The sequence below is a fragment of the Quercus robur genome, chromosome 4, assembly GCF_932294415.1.
Source record: "Quercus robur chromosome 4, dhQueRobu3.1, whole genome shotgun sequence".
Lineage (NCBI taxonomy): Eukaryota > Viridiplantae > Streptophyta > Magnoliopsida > Fagales > Fagaceae > Quercus > Quercus robur.
This window is the reverse complement of record NC_065537.1, coordinates 82,985,447-83,006,476: the sequence shown is the minus strand read 5'-3', so window position 1 is coordinate 83,006,476 and position 21,030 is coordinate 82,985,447. Positions and strand designations below refer to the sequence as shown.

Below are 21,030 nucleotides of genomic sequence, written 5' to 3'. Positions count from 1 at the left end.
CACCAAGCGTCCACAGACTGTATCATAGAGATGGAGCCTCAAGTACAACCACAGTTCCATAACACGTTTGAGTGAATTCAGATTATTCTCGGTGAATAGCAAGCAAAACTTTGGAGTGAACTACAAATAAAAGAAAAAGTTAACACTACAAAATTTTACGGACAAAGTAAACTTGGGTACCACAAAAGCACCAAGACATTTGACATTCTGGCAATGTCACGAACTAGATTTCTGCCCTGCGATGATGTTTGAGTGATATCACCTAAATTTTTGTGAAATTGGTCACCATATAAACCAGTAAAATCTCGCACAACCATATAAAGAGAAAAAGCAAATCAAATATCATATATATCAGTAGTGAGTTGCAAACCCATAACCAAAATTTGAAAATGGAAAATCTCTTGCACAATGCATCATCTAACACAACATCAAAATTTCGATGTCTATTACCAATGGCACTAGAAGAGTACAACTGTTTAGACCAAGTTCAAACAAAATAAGACATGTAATGAAGAATAGCAGATCCTAACACTTTCCAGTGTTTCATCTAAAATTTCAACTCATGTGGTTTCATGCCCGCCTTAAGAGAAAACCTTGCAGCCAAGTAGGTCTTCAAGTCTGGAACTGCCTCGATGGATTTTATCAATGCTGTATCCACAGCCTTCTGTTCCTCCTTTTTCTCTTGTGGGAGTACATTTTTCTCCTATATTTTGAAAGATAAAAATGAATTAATACAGAAATACAGGAGAAATTCACCATGCAATCACCATCAATATTAACAAACCAACCTCGTTCTCAGCCTCAAAAAACTCTCCCTCTCCCTTCTTTTTCTTCTTCTGAACTTCCTTGGCAAAGTACTTGTCATCAAACTTTTCCACATTAACTCCAGAGATGTCAACCTTTGTGGAAGTAGCAATCACATAAGACTGATTGACACGTCTTAGTGGAACACCATTAATCTTGAATGGGCCTGCATTGACAAGCATAGAAGATATCACAACAGCCATAAAGAATGAGTGACATTAACAAGGGCAACTAAGTACCAATTCTTCTCAGCAATTGGAGTGCATTACAATCTAATGACAGACAAAACCAAAACTCATTTAGTGGACTGCACCAAAAACAATTTGATTAAAGTTGCATCTGCATCTCCATTTTCTCAAGACAAACCACATGATAACTGAACATGGCAAATTTTAGAAAGTAAATAGACTAGGTTCTAGACATTCACTATCTATAAGATTATTTTGTTTCAATCAATATTTATTAACAATAAAATTACAATATCCATATTGAACCCACAACCAAATGGATCCCATTCCCATGACTCCCATCTAGGACATCCAGAAGCAACAAAAATCCATAAGTTTCACTCTCTTTTTAAGAATCAATCAAGATAAATCTATCAAGCAAGAAAAGGTCATCAACCCATCACCAGATGAACACAGTCTGGAATAATCTTATAGACAAGCAATCACCACAAAAGCATACAAGTAGCTAACAGATTTAGGAACTAAAACACAAATTCCACCATGTGCTCAAACCAGCACAATAATGAGACAATATGAAAACACTTTACAATTCACAGGTAGATGGGTACCAGCACTCACCAGTGACCAAAAGCAATCCAGATGAGAGCTGCTTCAGGAACACAACTCTCTTTCCCATGAACCTCCCAGAAAGAATGATCAACACAGTTCCTGGAGTAATACTAGCCCTACATATTGAAAAAAAATACATATATTAGAATTTTCCAAAAAGCAAAAACCACATGACAAAGATTAAAATAATTACACTTGTCAATTAGAAACCAACAATGAAAAATCAAAATCCAACTCATCTGATTGATCCCACCAATCTTCAGTGAACGAAAAACATTATTACATTTGAATCTCAATTAACAACAAACTATCAGATTCAATATTTATAATCTTTCCTCCACCATTTCCACAACACTTACAGGCATACCAATGCATGCCAAAACAACAACAGTCCCAAAATTTTAAGGTCAGCTACAGATCCTCAACAGACTAGTTATTACCAATAAAGATAAAAATTCCATCATTTCCCCACGTTTTCCAACAAACCAAACTCAACTAGAACCGAACCCCCAATAACCGACACAACATAAGTAGATACACATTCATCATTCATAAATCAGAAGACAACAAGCTTCACCAAAAACCAAAAGCCCAACTAGCTAATCCAGCAGTTAAACACATACAAACCCAACAATTTATAGCATCTTATAAGCAACACCAATACATACAAGAAATCATGAATACATATATATCCACACACGTAAATATACAAATCCAACATTTTCCCACACCATCTCAGCAACTAATCAATTACCCAACAAAATATTTCAAATACCCAACATATATATACACCTTTAACATAAAAATAATCAAATACCTAACAACCAAAACAAACTAACAAACACACACATACACCTATACATACACAAAATCATTAATACACACACATATAAACATAAAAATCCCACATTTTCTCAGCTACCAAACAATTACCCAAAAAACCCAGATACCCAACAAGCATAACAACCACAAAAAACCAAAAAAACACAGTGACAGCCATAACAAAAACCTGAGCTTGGTGGGCTTGGGTTTGCGCTTGTTAACGAGCGGCTTCTTCACATCATCAGCTGGGTAGAACTTGGGAGCTTTGGCAGCCGGAGCAGGAGCCTTGGGCTGAGCGTCGTGGCGAGGGAAAACGCCACCGTTTTTGGCCTTGATGGCCCAGAGGCCTCGCTTGTGGTACATCTTGGACCTGGAGTACTTGCCGACCCCGCGAACCAGATCTGGGTTCCGGCTAACCTTTGGGGTCCTCTGCTTTGGTGCCATTGGAATTGAGATTTCTCTTCTCTCTCTCTCTCTCTCTCTGTGAGTGAGTGAATTGGGAAATGGAGGAGGCTCTGAGAGAAAACCCTAGTTCTGAAGGAGATTTATATATGTGTGTGTAATATTGTTTATATAAAGGTCGGACTGTTAAAAACCCTAGCGAATCCTTGCGATGATAGAGTTTTGTGGGCCTAAAAACCCTGGAATTTTTGGGTTAATGGGCCTGAATGTGTCCTTTTGTTTTCAGTACATGGGCCTGATCTTTTTTGCCTCCTCTACGTATACACATATATATGTATGAAAAAAAATTAAATAATTAATTTTTTTGGTAATTTTTTATATTTTTCTTGAAAATTATGTTAAAACTTTCTTAAAATGATTTATCAACAATTGTCCTAAAGATACTTGTTAATATGGTCTATAATAATTTAATTATAACTCAACCCACAACCAAATTAATGCAATTTTAGGTCTAAGACAACAACTAAGGGATTTCTTGTTCATATTTTTTATGTTTAAATTTTATGTTATATTTTTTTTACTGTTAAAAAAATTAACAATACATTCACCTAATATTATATATATATATATATATATATATCTTAACCATCATAAGTAAAGATTAATTCATGTAAAATCAAATTAGTAATTGGTTTATAAATTATAATATGAAAAATAAAATAGAATTATTTTATTTTAAATTTAATTCTTACAAATATATTTAATAATAAGAGAGAAAAGAGTGATTTGATAATGACATTTTGACAAGATATATGTTTATAAAGATAGAGAAGTAAGTATGTTATTGGTTTTATGTTGCCCAATTGCAAAAACATCATTTAGAGAGAGACACAAAGATAGAGACAGTTTTATTGAAAGATGAAAAGGTGTATATGAAATTTTTTTTTTTTTTTTAAATGAATCATGGTCTTGGAAAAATAAGGGCCAGTGTATATGAAATACATTTTATTTTAGATTGTTATGTATAGTATTATACTATAACATTGAAATTATGGAGCATTCTTCCATTTGAGGCATTAGGCAATTACTTGAGAGGCCAAAAGGTAAAGTTAGCTCTAACTCAATCTTACCAAAATATAAAAAATAAAAAGGTTCTAATTATCTCCTCGAAATATGATTAAGATCAAGTTATGATTCAATCTACGAGTCTCACTACATAAGTCGCTCAACTATTAGTTTCTAGTAAAATAACTATTATGGTTACCAATAGGTTGCCACAATTTGTTGCCTCTCTTATTTTTGTTTTTTTAATTTACCAAATTGGGGGGAAAGAAACTAAAATTGTTGTATATCTTTATAGGTGTTAAAATATTAGCAACGCGATGTGATATACCATGTTGTGTATGCTAGAGTAGATGCGGAAGAGGAAGCATAGAGGAGGAACACTGAGAACACGAGGGTTACGTGGTTCAGCCTTACGGCCTACATCCACGGAGGAATCCCTTAAGGGCTACATCTTTATTGTATAAGAGTGTAGTATAATAATCTCCTGTGTTACAATGAACCCTAACATGAGTATATATAGGTAACTAAACCTTAGACTACTAGTACAAGCAGGACTGGGCTTGGGCCTATTACATTGGGCTAATATGTCTAATATATATCTCTAACACCCTCCCTCAAACTCAAGGCGGAAGCTCGATGAAGACTTGAGGTTGGATAAGCATGAGAAGATCACTTGAAGATACCTTGAAGAATGCCTTTAAAGAAACCACAATGAAAAATGTGCCAATTGTCCAATTTCGGAGCTTCAAATGAAGAAACGGAGGCCAAAATTGGAATCTATGCGAAAAACTGAGCAAGATAGGCCCTTTTGGAAATTTTGACTTTTGGTCAAAGGTCAACGCAAAAAGTCAAAGTCAACTGGTCCAGGTCAAAGTCAACAGTCAAAGTACTCATGGGTCAGATCCGGGTCGGTCCGGGTCGGGTCGGTCCGGATCAACGGTCAGCTAGGTGACGTGGTGCTGACGGGACGACACTGCTGACGTGGCTGATGACGTGTCGCTGACGTGGACTAGGGCTGACGTGGACTTGCTTGCGTGGCTGCTGACGTGGATTAGGGCTGACGTGTCTGATGACGTCATCAGGTGACAGCAGCTTCAGTTTCGGCGCGTGGCTGTTTATCGGCGCGTGTTCTATTCCACCGGCGCGTGTCAAGGACTTCTGACAGCGCGTGGAGGCGCGTGCAAGGTAGATTGATGCTCGGACTTCGGTGGTTTGGCAGATCGGCGAGCTACGAGGCCGTCATGGCGGCGCGTGTAACCATCGGAGAATCTGACCCTGTGAAATCGGCGGCGGCGTGTGGAGAAGTTGCTAGAAACTGCGCTAGCGCGTGGTGGCGCGTGCAGCATCGTATGACCACCAGATTCTCAGGCCCAGTAGATCGGTGGACGAGAAGGCCGTCTTGGCGGCGCGTGTGACTCAGATCTAGCCTGGGAGTCGAGAATCTGCGGCGGCGCGTGGGAATTTGCCGGAGGCTTCTGCGGCGCGTGGCAAGGATTTGGTTGACCGGATTTCTGGGTTTTGGTCGCGAGAGATCTTGGAACACGTCTGTGGTGTTGGTTTCGTCAGGCGAGGCTTGGATTTGCGCAGATCAGATAAGTTAAGTCATAGTTTGCTTGAGTTTGTGGATCTTGGACACAGCACTGCGCCACAGTGGCTGCGAGATGCCGTGGAGTCTAGATCTAGCAGAGAAGCATGCTCTGACTTCTGTTGGCGATGTGCACATGAGAATCTTCTTTGTTTGCTAGAGATATTTGTTTGATGCCAAGAACGGAGTTTGGCTCTGATACCATGTTAAAATATTAGCAACGCGATGTGATATACCATGTTGTGTATGCTAGAGTAGATGCGGAAGAGGAAGCATAGAGGAGGAACACTGAGAACACGAGGGTTACGTGGTTCAGCCTTACGGCCTACATCCACGGAGGAATCCCTTAAGGGCTACATCTTTATTGTATAAGAGTGTAGTACAATAATCTCCTGTGTTACAATGAACCCTAACATGAGTATATATAGGTAACTAAACCCTAGACTACTAGTACAAGCAGGACTGGGCTTGGGCCTATTACATTGGGCTAATATGTCTAATATATATCTCTAACAATAGGAAAATTGGGTATTAAGGAGTCACCCTCTCGAAGTGGGAAGCTCTTATAAACGGTAAGCCGTTTTCACCATTTAAGTAATTAGTCAAGCTGACTGCCCAAACGGTGTATCACTTGGGCCTGGCCCAGTTATAGATTTGCTATCATTTTGCTCCCTAGATAAATAAACGGCTTGCCGATCTTGGCCATTTGATAGATTCTAACCAATTCTTTTTTTTTTTTTTTTTTTTTTTTTTTGAGAAACGATTCTAACCAATTCAAAAACCAGAAACACACTATATATATATATATATATATATAGCTTATGTTGATTCTATGATACTAAATGAGAGTGAACAGTTTGTACATTATATAATATCTCACATTACTTTGCTGCTTACAATATTTAGCACCGTCTCTAGAAAATTCTAATATGTAGACAATGCATTGAACCCAAAATTGCATGCTGCCACCAAAAGTCATGTGGCACAGTGGTATTGCCCGATTCTTTTCATGGCGCGAATCTAGGTTCAAATCTTCTCACCCCCGACTTTTTGTAAGCATAATGCCGCTGTACAAAACCCATCTGCATTTCCTTTTGCTTAGTAAGTTGTAACTCATCCGCTTTTTCCGTAAGAACATGAAATTTTGATAACTTGGTGTAAAAGAAAAAATAGTGGGAGCAGCCAAAAGGTCACCATTGAAACAAAGAAATTAGAAACATTGATAGAAAGCTTGAACTATAAAGTAGCAGTTAGTTCACCACAGTGCACATTTTGGAATGAATCAAACCGTATTGTTACATGGCTAGAACTGAGAGCACCAGAACTTTTTCCTAAGAGTCAAGTTGTTGTATCTGTCATTTATGGAAGGACCTAGATATTAATCATTATGTTATTTGTAGTATATACAGGAGTTTGCTAAACACATTTATGTGTAACCTTCCGATACATGGGGATATATTATCAAATTAGAATTCAAGAAGGTATAGCTTTAGAGGATAAGTACCTCAGTAGATGTATGGTAAACCTCTTTATTGATTTTGGAAGCTAAATCATCACATAACGTCAATATTAGCAACCAATTATTCAACTGTAAATGTTCAGCACCAAACTGCACATATAGAAAAACTACCCATGCTAAATGAAATTATCTAAGCATTCGAGCCTGATATTGGCAGAAATAATAATACCAACGGAACATTAAAATGAAAAAACTGTGTTTGATTGATAAATAATCCATCTCATCCACTCTTCAAATCAAAAAAGTTCCAATTGTTAACATGTGACCTTAACATGCATGAGAGAAGAAACAGCAGGATAAGTTATAAGTGGATAAATACTAAACTCAAAGTTCCATGAACTCAAGACAAGAAAATGGACCCCAAAAAAAAAAAAAAAAAAAATTTCTACTCGCCTAACAATCAATTTATTTTTTTTTAAAATACCTGGTTCTCTCAGACAATGAGTCTACTACTTGTAGAGAGAGAAAATTCCCAACCTATCACAAACTGGCACATCATGCTACTAGTCTACAAAGTACGGCTAATTACAAAGCATCATATACTGTTACTAGAAATTTGCCAAGTTTCATTAAGGTAAAAACATGAAAAGCATGCAAAATGCTAATCACACATAGGCATGTGTAAGCAATGACATAAATAGTCCAACACGTGTAAGCAATGACATGAGCAATCCAGCGGATGTAAGCGATTACATAAGCGGACCAATCAAGTTGTGACATATGTCACCAATCAGACTCTGCTAAGTGTTGCTCACATACTCCTAAACTCCTATAAATAGAAGCATTCCTAAGGCATTAGGGGGCCTAGGAAGATATCTTGAGTTCAGAAGTCCAAAAGCTTTGCAAAAATCAAGCCCCAAGAACTTCAACCTCGAATACGAAGAACATTTGAAGCAAAATCATCCAAATCATCTTCCTAGATCTCAAAGGTCACTGGAATCAAGCTCAAAAGCTTCCAGAGACTTCAAGAAACTATAAATTGGTGAAGCTCTACGGATTCAAGCCTCCAAAGCCCTAAAAAACTTCCGCCATAAACCTTCAAATACAAAGAACATTCGAAAAAAAAATCATCCAAATCATCTTCCTAAATCTCAAAGTTCACTGAAATCAAATTCAAAAGCCTCCAAAAATCTTAACAAACCACAAATCAGCAAAGCTCTATGGATTCAAGCCTCTAAAGTACCAAAGAACTTCCACCACAAACCCTCAAAAAGGAAGAACGCACTAAGAACACGAAGAACGTGAAGAACAAAGAATTTCTAACAAGCTCATAGCCAAAGATTCATTGTAATTACATTTCAAAGATCTTCGATCCATTTCTCAGCCAAATTAAAGGATATGTTGAGTTCGAATCAAAGTCACATCACCACAATTCCAATCAACAAATCTTTCAAGGAGATCGAATCAGAGGATCACTCTTTCGTAATTACAGAAAATTATACCACATATTCATCAATACAAATTCGTATTTGTGAAACTATTTTACTTGTTTGATTTATTTCGAACTAGAAATTTAGTCATCCACACTCCTAATGTTCCTTGGGATACAATCTGCTGATTAAATATGTTATCTACACAATCTATTCACCTAATTTGGTTACAGTTTCATAAAATTAACTGAGAAAAACAGTCACGATTTATAAAATTGCTAAATCAAAGGCATATTGTTATCTGTTGCAGAAAATAAAGGTCCTATGTTGAAACAATTCCATGTGTCAGAATAATGTTTATCTTAATTCTTAATGTTGAAACAGAATTAGCAAAAACCTTATAGCACAAGTTATATACCTCTATTAACTTCATTTTCTATAGCCATATATAGAAATAATATCATACTTCATAGATTGACATACTATCATACCCTGTAAAGAAGTTGGGTATGTAACAAATGTAAACTCCACGCGATAAGAAATATAAAACATAAAGGTTTTTTTTTTTTTTTTTTTTTTTTTTTTTTAATTTATAGGTAGAGTTAAATGATAATAGTGATAAAAAAATAAAAAATAAAAAGTTAAACCATCATGTGAAAAACTTAGGCATGTACTTCATGCACAGAACATACTTTGTAGCAGTCTCTTATTAAGCTCTAACCGGAAGGCAATACTCATGGCACCTGGCTTGGAGGTACCATAGCAGAGATTGAGCCACCAGCTCAAATGAAGCCTAATAGCAGAAATATGAAATTCTACTCATTAGCTAATCAACTGATGAGGCACTGCAATTATATGAAGTGTGAAATGTTTTGGGGGGTGGGGCGCAAGAAAAGTGATCATTTATGATAGGAATATAATTATTGAAAAATTAGCCAAAAAAGAAAAGAATGATATCAATACAGATGATTAAAGCATTACACAAAGACTACTTAAAACTTAAAATTTAAACTGCAAATTCAAGCCTCTTTATAGGTATATGATGGGGAAAATTACAAATCATAAAAGAAAACTCAACAGCCACCACCAGAGAAGGAAATCGAAAAAGCTACACCTACACCAATGAAACATACGCATAAACATTAACACCTAACATTTTGAGTTCTCAAAGCATGCTATCTGTTCTTGCAGGCAACCTTCTTAGAAAGTTTTGGACCACCGAAGGAAAGCCAACACGAAATCTTGGATGCCTTAGCACATAAGTCATAGAAAGAATGAGAACGTATTGAAAAGGAGTGACATATGTCACAAAGCAAGCTACCAAGCAGAAACACACAAAGATCATTGTAGCTCTTGGATCTCGCCAACTTAGAAGAGATTGCACCCTCTCTCCTTGAGTTGCCAAGTCACCAAGCACCACTTGCATCCTCCCAGCAATGCCTCTTAATCGATCATATCTCCTTTTTAAAACTTCACCTGTTTTCTTAGATGGTAATGGATCAAATTCTTCATCGAGTTCTTCTTCATTTGTTGTATCAACATGAGATAGTTTGGCATCCAAGTGAGGAGGATGCCTTGGCCTCTTTATGCAGCGCCAAACCCCAACTAGAAAAAGGACTAAGAAGATTGTAGACAACGTCAGTTTTGGGACAAAAACCACAACCAAGAACAGGAAATAAAAGGCCATTGTTGCAGCAGGACTCTTCCAATTGCGTATCTGCTCAAACCATTTGATTAATGCAAAAATACCACTCAAAAGATCTAAGATCCTGTCGTAATTTGCTTTCGCTCTCCGTATGCTCCACATGTTTGATCCAACGTCTAACATGTAATCGACAATTTCTTTCCTTAGAGGTGGCTCAGCACGGCTCAACCTCAACGAGGTTATAAAAGCGGCTTGGTGCCTCAAGCTATCAAGCTGATATACAGATAGAGGGTTAAGGTAATGCATCTTGGGAAGTAAAGGTTGAGTATAATTTTGCAGCGTATCAAAAAAAGATGCACAAGAAAATCTCACAGCCAACTGAATTTCTCCCATCTTCTTCACCCCAGAAGATTGTAAGACCACAAGCGGATAAGAATAAGTGTAAATCCGATTACTTTCAAGAGTGGATAAACGAATTCTTACCTTCCCAATTCTTGGATGAAATGCTTTTCCAGCCATATCCCCTGCCTGTATGTGACCATTATCAAACACCCCAATTGTCAAAACAGTACACAAATCATAAACATCCCATGAAAACTGTTCATTCCACTGTGGAGCCAAACTATCAAGAATAGTCCTTGTCCGCACCCATTTTGACGCATATTTAGCTACACAATAGGCATCAGTACGCTTCTCTTTACCCTTCATCACTGGCAGACCGGTAGCATTCAAAATCCCCAATTCCAATAGCCCAATATTAGGCCTCCACAACAGCTTTACCGTAGACCTGAGATCACTACTATAGTTAGTAGCCTCATCAAGAACATGATAACCCCCATCCAAAGAAATCCTTGCATTAAGCTTACTTGCAAATTTCACCTCGTTCTGTTCTTTCTTTTCCCCTGCAATTTCAGGTCTCTCAAGATTATACCACCTAGCACTTGCAGGTGCATTGTCTACCCTCTTCATCACATTTTGTAAAGGAATCACAACCCTCCCCAAGCACACACTCTCTTCCTTATTCGGATTCAACTTATCCTCCACACTCAAAACCAAAGGTTCTTCAAATGGTTCTGCTGCTACAAACATCATATCCTCATTCCACATAGGATTCTCATTCTTATTTGGTGAACTCCTACTTCTCAACACCAAATTCCCAAGTGCACCCCTTACAAAAATTTCCGGATTTTTCCTGTTCTTATCTCTGAATACCAAATCTTGACCTTGAATTACATTAACTCTAAGATACCATAGCCTAGGTGAATGATATATCTTAGACCTCGTATATGCTGTACCTGCAGATTCTGCAGCATCCGAAATCCATGCTTCAGAAAAAGCTTCATCTGCCTGAGTCCCCATCCAGACAGACAACATCAACTCTCCTGCTCCAAGCTTCACACCATTCTTATCCTCCAACCTATACCACTGTGGCGCCAATGGACTATCTGGCTGAACACGCATAGGAACATCACCAATATTGAACTTGACTTTACCAATCATTTCATGACTCACTTTGTTAAGCTTATCTCTGACAACAGTCTCCAAAGTAATTGTCTGAATCCGCTCTTTTTTGAAAGCAAAGACTTGGTTCCATTCTGGGCTTGACTTCTTCTCAAAGATCTTTGTGGTGCCTTTACAGTTTCCTAATATAATTTCCACGTAAGGATCACAGGTATCAGGTCCATCAGGCCCTACCAAATCCTTTGCTTTCAAAATCTTTACGAACATGAACTGCATTTGTTCAACGAGGTCGTGGGGTCTCAATGGACCAGTCGTGTTTTTGGAACCACTGATGTTTGGTTTGGTCTGTTTGAGAGAGAAATCTTCTTTTGGCTTCGCCATTGATCAAACTGTGAAACACAATAGGCAAAACATTTTCAGAAACCAAAGTAAAATCTGAATTGTAATTAAGAAATAAAATTAATAACAAGGCCGTTTGTAAATCAATATTGGAATATTATAGAAACTGTGTAGTGTGAACTATAGTATTGGTCAAAAACCATGATCTGACTGTATCTATAATAATTCAATTGTATTCTAAGAAAAAAGAGAACCCCATTTTAAAAAACAAAACCATATTCAGATTATATGTCTAGAAAAACAAAAGGAAACAAGTTTCATGGATTTTAAAATTCATATATACACATACACAAACTAGTTACGAAAGCATTTCTAGTGTGGATCCATTCATAATAGTCATCAACCTATCACAACCATTCTCATTTCTCTATACTATTATGAAGAAAATATATTGCAAGATTTTTGTTAAAAAAAAATTTTTTAAAAAAAAAAAAAAACGTTGGAAACATCAAGGAGCAAAGAAAAAAAATCATGTTAGACGTTAGGAAAAAAAGAAATGCAAACTAACTTACGGGTTCAATGGGGTCCAAAGAGAAAAATGGCAGAGACAGTTCTTTTGAGGAACTGGAAGAGAGAGAGAGAGAGAGAATGAAAAACAGTAGGGTTAAAGGGGTGTGAAGATTTTTGTGATAAGGGTGGTGGTGGTGGGTTCAAAATGGAAAGAAAATAGGCAAGGAAGGAAATGTTTGAGAATGGAATTAATGAGAAAATTCTGAGAGAGATATCAGTGGGAGGGAAATCTGGGGCACTCAATTTTTATTGGTCCACCTGGTATGATTCAAATATGGAAATATTTGGGTTGTAATTTATTGCATGAAAGCCATAATCCATTGGTTTTCCAAAAAAATATTCTAAGGATTTATGTGTACTTCCAAATATTTTCAAAAAAGAAGAATTAACTACGGAGTGATATACTTTTAATGATTTTTGTTTAAAAATTAACAGTTAACAATAAATAGATATAATGATTCAGATTTATGTGTTAATGATTTTGATTTTGCTATGTGATTCAAATTCTTTCTGTTGCAGCCGACTCTATTATCAATTTATCATTCCCATGAATAAGTATAAGAATATTAACACTCTTCTTCTAATATCCTTCTTCTAATATTAGCACTGATTATCGAGAACAAAATATGGGGAAATTATTATGTACTTCCGGAGTACCATAAATACGTATTCTCTCATCTCACATGAATAATGGGTCTCACTAATTAAATTTACGATGAGATTCACCATTCATGTAAGAGGAGGAAGTACGCATTTATGGTACTCTGGAAGTACCTAATAATTTTCCCAAAATATGAATATTAGCACTAAAAGAAAAGAACAACTAGACTTTAGCAAATTTTCTTTTTTAATCTTATTGCTTGATGATGAATTGAGTTTTTTTTTTTTTTTTTTGTGAGAAGATGGTGGTGAATTGAGTTGGCAAGTCTCTTCTCCCAAAAAAAAAAAAAAAAAAAAGAGTTGGCAAGTCTCTTGAATCATAATCAACATTAGCCTGATTAAAAAATGAGGTCACAAGTTCAACTTCCACACTCGCGGAGTGAGGGGAATTGGAGGTAACTGTTAGAATTGTGTGGTTAAATGATTAAATTTACCATATCCCAATAGTTTAAGCTTTTAAGACCATCACTAATTTAACTTTTAGGACAATCGGAAATTTAACATGGTATTAGAGCATAAAATCTTGAGTTTGAAATCCCACGTGTTGGGCCTCACCTATTAAAAATGTAGTTTTGGCCCACACATGAGAGTGAGTATTAGAATTGTGTAGCTATACATAACACCACCAAGGCATGGGAGAATGCGTAAATAGTTGAATCTGGACTCTACACGTGACTCAGCTATGAGGGAAGGGAGAATAGGTGTTGGCTAAGAGAGCTTGTCTTGGTCCGTGCTAAAGACGTGATTGCCTTGGAAAGGAAGTAAGATTTACATCTAACATGGTACTCAAGGACTCACAAAAAGGGAGATAGTGACTTTCTAAGGTCAAAGGCTATGAGGACACCCCTTATTGGTTGAGTGCACCATAAGTCACCTTAGGAACACGTGTACCAATCACAATACTTTTGATGTCCCTTTCAATGTCCAAGACTTGTCTCCCAAGCAGTGGCAAAGCTACCTACCTACGGGTCCAGTGCCACGTTGGTGCAATTCTTATCCCTTAGTCAGTAAATAGTATCACAGTTGTGAAAAGATCTAAAAGAAAGAATATGATGACTTGACACCTGTCATTGTATTCAACCATATTCCTTAGAGTATAAAAGGAAGGAACATGTAGCTGTGTTATTAGAGCAAGAACCTAACCAGATATTTTAGAGATAAAAGTAGAGAGTTGATAGGAGAGAAATGTAACTTCATTGTAAAACTGATCTCTTTCCCATACATAATACAAGCTGAGCTGAGCAAGAATGTTGTGTTCTTACTCAAATCGTGGTTTTTTATCAATTCTCTAGGGTTTTCCATGTACATCCTGTGTTGTTTTGTTAATTAGCTTCTTCTTCTTGTTTAAATGTGCGTCTTTTTCATGTCCTTTCTTTATTTCTTGTTTGAGTGTCATGTCAAAGCATGCATCTTTTCGAGCTTTCTCATGTAAATGTACTGTTAGATAACTTATTTCACTCATATAAATAAGCTCAAATCACGTATAGTGGCTAAATGATAAAGTTTACCATATCCCAAAAGCTTAGCTTAAGCTTTTGAGATAATCGGTAATTTAATAGTAACCACATAAGACTACCTACCATTCATCACTCCTAATTGCTTCTACTATCACACCAAGACACTGGTTAGCTTTTTATAAAGGCAGAATTCTAATCCAAGTCTCTTTTTCAACAACAAGTTAAGCTAACTAGAATCCATATCAACATTAATTTAATTACATAACATGTATTAATTCTTAGCCTTTTTTTCTTGTATATCTATACTAAATCTTATATACCAAATCCCTTGTACATTTATTTGAAAGTCATGCTCAAATGAGTACAATATATTATGTTTCTCAATTAAATTTATACATTTGGTTGCATTACTCAATAACTCACAAGCACTATTGCCTTTTCCAAAGAAAATTTAATTTAATGTAGTTTTGTATTTAAATTTAATTAAGGAACTTAATGTGTTGCACATCACCTAAGTTTTACCTGATGACATATATCAACAAGTCTATCATGACCATAACTCCAAAAAATGATATTGTGTATTAAAATATGTAACTTCCTTCTCATGGGATTAACCCCTAGGTGAGATGGGTTTACATATACACATACATGAGTATTGATTTTCACACTTGATTCTCTTACACTCTTTATTGTACATCATCTATTTCACAATTTAAATGTAGACATCAAACATGACATTAAGGACGTTATGCTATGAAGTGTGAATGTATCTTAATGAGTATGACAGTACAATTACCGATAGCCATGAGGGTGGTGTCAATTCGAGTTAGCGTGTCATGTTTGTGTTGTGTCGAGGTATTCGGTTAAATTATTCAACTCAAACTCAACCAATTTAATAATCGTGTCATGACCCTTCAACCCTAACACAACCTATAATAAAATAGATTGATACGACATGACCCACTTGACACGATTAATAAATAAGTTGTGTTGGGTTACATGAATGTGACACTACCCATTTCAAGCTGCCTAATATATAAATAGGTTGGGTTGACACAATTCAATCAATTTAATCTGCTTAAAAAAAAAAAAAAAACACTTGATGAATATTGTTATAAATTTAATAAACAACAAATTTAATTCAAACTCATAACATCAAAATACCTATTAAGCATACAATTTGAAAGTTAATAATAACATCAAATACTTGAAACACATAATCCAGAAATTCAAAATAACATCAAATTATTTAATAAATATTAAGTCTATAATGTAATACAATTCATCTAGAAATAAGTGTTTTACATTCCAAAAAAGTGCATACATTTCAACTAAAATCAAAATAACATAGTTTAACAAAAATATAACATCCCCAAAACTCACCAAATGTTAAGTAGTAATATTGAAAGAGCTAGAGCAACCAATAGTCTAATCATGATTATGGGTATCATCCACAAATTCTTTAGGGTTTGTAAAGTTTTAATTTACAATTATATCATTTATAAGTTTTTATAATTACTCACATTTAACAAATTTAAAATAAAATGAATATTTCATTATATGAATTAAATGAGTTGTATTAAATATGTCATTTTGGATTCACATGAATAAATTAACGGGTTAAATGTGTCAATTGCAAATTAACTAGTTCACTCGCTTATGACACATTTTTTTTATCATGTCTTTTTTTTTATCTGTCTATGACCCGAACCTATTAAAACTCAATTTTAACCCATAAAAATTTGAGTTGTATTCGCGGATTATATCAAACATTAACACTTAGCTTTTAGATTTTAGTTAAAAATAAATAAATAAAACCATAAGTAAGGACTTTCTGTAACCCGCGGGTGGGTCGCAAGTCGCAACCTCAACTCTCCACAGACAAGAAGATAATGTGAGATAACCCACATTAGTTTCCCAATTCCGCAACCCCTTTGCACTCTCCTCTCAAACTCCAAAACCTCTCCACTTCACTTCTCATTCTCACAAACAAAAACCCAAAACAAAATGGCTTCAATCTCATCCATACTCTCACCTCCCAATAATCTCCTTTACAACCCCACAAAACCCCTTACACTCGCACCAAAACTCCATTTCCAAACCCCCAAAAAAACCCATTTCCAAAACCTTCCCAGCTTCACTTTCTCACCTCTCATTCTCTCCCCCAAGCGCTCCCAAGTGCTCTTTGCTGTGGCTGAGGACACCCAAGTTGATGTGTCCTCCGAGGCTGCAAGGAAGCTCTACATTGGCAACATTCCTAGGACTGTGGATAATGCTGAGCTCACCCGGATTGTCGAAGAGCATGGTGCTGTGGAGAAGGCTGAGGTACTAGTTTTTGAGTTATTTTGGTGTTTTGGTTTACTGGGTCACTGAGAATTTTGCTCTTTAGAGGCTCTTTGGGATAGGTACCATATATCCTCAGATAGATAAAAACATCTCCTTTGGTTGATTTCTTTTAGGGAAAAATATTGGTTCATAAACTTTAGCCTATGATTGATTTTACTCCCTGCAATTTAAAATGAACAATATTAGTTCCTGAAGTTATGAGTGATGAATTTTAATCCGTAACAACTTTGTGAATGCCTTTTGTCCCTAACAACTTAAAGTGATTGTTTTTAGTCCAAAATAAACTTAAAATAATCGATTTTTGTTCCTAATGTGTCTAACAGAGTGATGATATGTCAATTTTTAGCTTCACCATGTCGTCTAAAAGCTAAAAGCAATTACCTTTAACTTCATGGACTACCACCGCGCACCCTTGGCAGCGTGATGGTCACTCCAAAAGTACAAAGTTTTTGGAGTGGGAGGGGGGAAGGGTGGGGTTCAAGTAGCTAAGAAAAAGCTTCACTTACTTGTACACATAGATTAGGCTAGAGTAAATTTCTATCTTGTATAAAAAAAAACTTCAGGGACTAAAACTGCTCTTAAGCTAAAGTACAGGGACCAACAGTTTGTGATTTTGTGTTGTGTGTTTATGTTCTTTTGGTGTTTTGGTTTATTGGGTTACTGAGAGTTTAATTTTTAGAGCTTAGAGCGCATTATATATTTTAAGAAAGATAAAGACAAGTCCTTTGGTTGAATTCTTTTATATGGAATGCTGAGGTACTTTTCTCTGGATTCTCTCTTATTCACGTTGTGTATGCACGTTCTTGTGCTGTTTTGGTTCAATAGTTACTGAAAACTTTACATTTTAGAGCTTAAAGGTCATTAGGAATTTAGGATAGCAATCTGTCCTCATTTTGAAAGATAAATACATTTTATTTGGTAGAATTGTTTTATATCCATGAATATGTATATGCTTTTTTGGATAAATTTTGATCTTAAATTGTTGCATTGGCCTAATTGTAGATTTGGGGTATTCAATAAGGAACGCAAATAGAACTGGTACTTATTTTTTTAATTTTTAAATTGACTTTGTCATGGTTATGGCTTGTGTCTTTTACTTATAAGAAATTTTTGGAGCATGAGTAAGATTTTGTGAATGGCCTGTAGCTCAATAGCAATTCCTCCTTCTATAATAAGGGGATGAAAGGTGAAGTTGTGGGTTCAAGACCTGATGGGTGCATGTATAACTTACCAATAATAAAAAATGATTGTTAACCTATTTTTTGAAGTTACATGAAATGATATAATTTTGAGTTTTTATCAAATGATATTCTTTTTACATTCTAGCATGGTAATTGATTGATAATCCTTTGGTTAATGTTATGTGTGAAAATGAATCTATAACAGAAAGAGAATAGATGAATTCATCATAACACAAAAGATTCAAGGTGTATACATTATAAGATCCATACGATTGCATACATGAAATTTGAAGAAGATAAGATCACCAATATTGAATGGAATAATACTAAATTTTGGGGATCAGGCTATCAACCTTTATTGCTACTAATGCACACTCATTAAACCTTTTCTTTGAAATTCCGCTGAAATACATATCTGATGTATGATAAATTGATATTTACTCTGCAAGGAGCTGATGATTTGCGATTTGAGGGGCTTTTGGTTCGCTATATAGGTTACTCTTGCAATTTGAGATGATTTTCTTTCCATTTTTTTTGTTTATAGGTGATGTTTGATAAGTACTCTGGAAGAAGCCGCCGATTTGCATTTGCTACAATGAAGACAGTTGAGGATGCAAATGCAGTAGTAGAGAAACTGAATGGAACTGTACGTTGAGATAATCTATCATGAAGTATAAAATCGCAGTGTTCATTGTTTGTATTGATAATTTTATAGTGAAAGGCTAATGAGTTTCATGTGCTGTTAATGACAGGAAATTGGAGGACGTCAGATCAAAGTAAACATAACAGAAAAGCCTTTGTCAACAGTAGAATCTTCACTTTTGCAAGTAGAGGAATCTCAATTTGTTGATAGCCCCCACAAAGTTTATGTAGGAAATCTTGCAAAGGCAGTAACCACGGAAATTCTTGAAAAGTTCTTTTCTGAAAAGGGAAAGGTTCTTAGTGCAAAGGTTTCTCGGGTTCCAGGGACCTCAAAATCCAGTGGGTTCGGGTTTGTTACATTTTCTTCAGATGAGGATGTAGAAACTGCAATCACATCTTTTAACAACACTGTAAGTTGTTCACTGATACTGTTTTGTTTAAACTTTAAATGGAAGCTTGGTGTATCTGAATAGACTCACATATGCACTTGCAGTGCTATGTGCCTATGTGGATGGTCACACACGTATATACATCAATGAACGTTGTTATTCTTGCTTTAGATTGTTGTCAGACCCGTTTTCCTGCAGTTATGGCTGGCTATAGGTTTTTTATGTTTCCTTTTCCTCCGGTAAAGCCTTTAATGTCTTCTGATAACCTGACATTATTATGGCCATTATTTCATCAATTGTATCAAACCTAACTTTCTTGCTCAGTATTTGTGTGATTCATAGATATTTATGATTAAAAATATTTTTCTTAAAGAAAATTTTCTTATTGTCATTATGCCCCTTGGTCATCTTTGATTATTGTTCATTGACATAGATGGATATGGAACGCAGCTTGAAAGATGTAATTGACTGCCATAGTTTATGTTTACACTCGCTGTTTATACTACATTTTACTCATTAAATTCTAATATCCTGATTGTATCTTTCTTGGGGCCACTTTCTCATCTACATGTTGTATTTTATCACATACACAGGGATGGGCCACATACTGCCATGTTTCTCATGTAGATAGTTATTCATTTATTGATAATAATTGGAACCTTGTTGAGAACTTGGTTTTCTTTTTGTCTATTTTAGCTGTTGTTTGGACATTTCATTACCCTTATACATATTTTTCATTGCAGTTGTTAGAAGGGCAACGAATTCGTGTAAATAAGGCATAAAGTAGGTGGCAGCAACATGGGATTTTGGAGCATGTTCAACTTTGTATCCATTGTACTAAAAATTAGGGCAGTTTTTATTTATTTATTTTATATGAAATACATTTTAATGAATTAGTACTGGGTCTCCTACATAGTTCTGATCCTTTTTTTGATAAGGTTATGCAATTTGTTCTACAAAAGCTTCCTGGTGCATCTACTGGTATAAGAATATAGTATGAGTATTTTATGTCAAGCATGGCAAATTGGTGCCTCTATGATTATGTCTTCAAGCTGGTGATAAATGAGCTCAATCAAGTCTTGCTCTGTTCAAGCATTGCTTGTAGCCTCGTGTCTCTTAACTCTCCCTTAATAGGAATACATACTCTATGGTTTGTCCCCCATTATTTAAGCATGGATACTACTAGATTTTGAATTTCTTCATGGTGATACTTTTTCATCACTGTATTTTCAAATGATACGTTACAACTCTTTGTTATAAGCTAAATTAGGTTCTTTGGTTCTTATACTTTCTTTCTAGTATTCAATGACTCAACAATCTTTTAACTTTTGTTAAGTGTAAGTTGAACTCGGCATGTGTCTAGTGTAATATATATTGTTTAGAGTTGATCCCAAGCCTGAAAAATGGAAAAGATTTGTGTAAAATTAGTCACTTTATTATGAATAGATCCATTATTTATACACAACTTTTTGAGTGTAAGTTGAGAGGATTCAAGTTCAACCCCCAAATCTAACCCCACAAAAGAGAGCGGAATATTGTTACACCCATACGACAATTGACCAACCATTTACAAACTCAAGACTACTACATCGATAGGTAGGTAGTGCTGGCTCTACCACTAGGCAAGTTAGGCAATTGCTAAGGCCCAAAAATTTGAACCAATAGGGGTACCCCTTTATCTCTAAAGAAAGAAGATATTGATTTGGTACCATGGTCCCCAAACAAACAAATGGTTTTGATTGGCTTGCACGAAAGACTCATACTTATTAAAGTCAATACATGTTGAAAATTCTATCCTTTAGAGTTTTAAGGTAGCACTATCTGAAAATCCAATCAATACATATTGAAATGAACGGATAAAATTTTATCACTTAACAAATATTCAAACAAACGTTGACTATTATCATTTTTGTATGTATTTAAACCATTGATGATATAGCAAAATAAAAGTTGGGTTTCAGTGCGTTGATAAATGT

At 35.6% G+C, this 21,030-nt stretch overlaps 3 protein-coding genes across 3 annotated transcripts; 1 reads left to right on the top strand and 2 right to left on the bottom strand.

The window, feature by feature from the left end:
- Positions 1 to 318: 318 nt before the first annotated feature.
- LOC126724014 (60S ribosomal protein L6-1-like) lies at positions 319 to 2,970 on the bottom strand. The gene is made up of 4 exons (XM_050428062.1): positions 2,611 to 2,970; positions 1,611 to 1,717; positions 789 to 970; positions 319 to 703 (listed from the first exon to the last, which is right to left on the bottom strand). The coding sequence occupies exons 1-4, from the start codon at positions 2,865 to 2,867 to the stop codon at positions 548 to 550; spliced, it is 702 nt and encodes a 233-aa protein (XP_050284019.1). The 5' UTR covers positions 2,868 to 2,970; the 3' UTR covers positions 319 to 547.
- A 6,559-nt stretch (positions 2,971 to 9,529) lies between these two features.
- LOC126724578 (FT-interacting protein 3-like) lies at positions 9,530 to 11,851 on the bottom strand. Its single transcript, XM_050429059.1, has one exon. The coding sequence runs from the start codon at positions 11,849 to 11,851 to the stop codon at positions 9,530 to 9,532; it is 2,322 nt and encodes a 773-aa protein (XP_050285016.1).
- Positions 11,852 to 16,343: 4,492 nt separating this feature from the next.
- On the top strand, positions 16,344 to 20,078 carry LOC126724012 (30S ribosomal protein 2, chloroplastic). The gene is made up of 4 exons (XM_050428060.1): positions 16,344 to 16,821; positions 18,568 to 18,669; positions 18,776 to 19,075; positions 19,798 to 20,078. Exons 1-4 carry the CDS (start codon positions 16,504 to 16,506, stop codon positions 19,834 to 19,836), a joined length of 759 nt encoding a protein of 252 aa, XP_050284017.1. The 5' UTR covers positions 16,344 to 16,503; the 3' UTR covers positions 19,837 to 20,078.
- Positions 20,079 to 21,030: the final 952 nt, after the last annotated feature.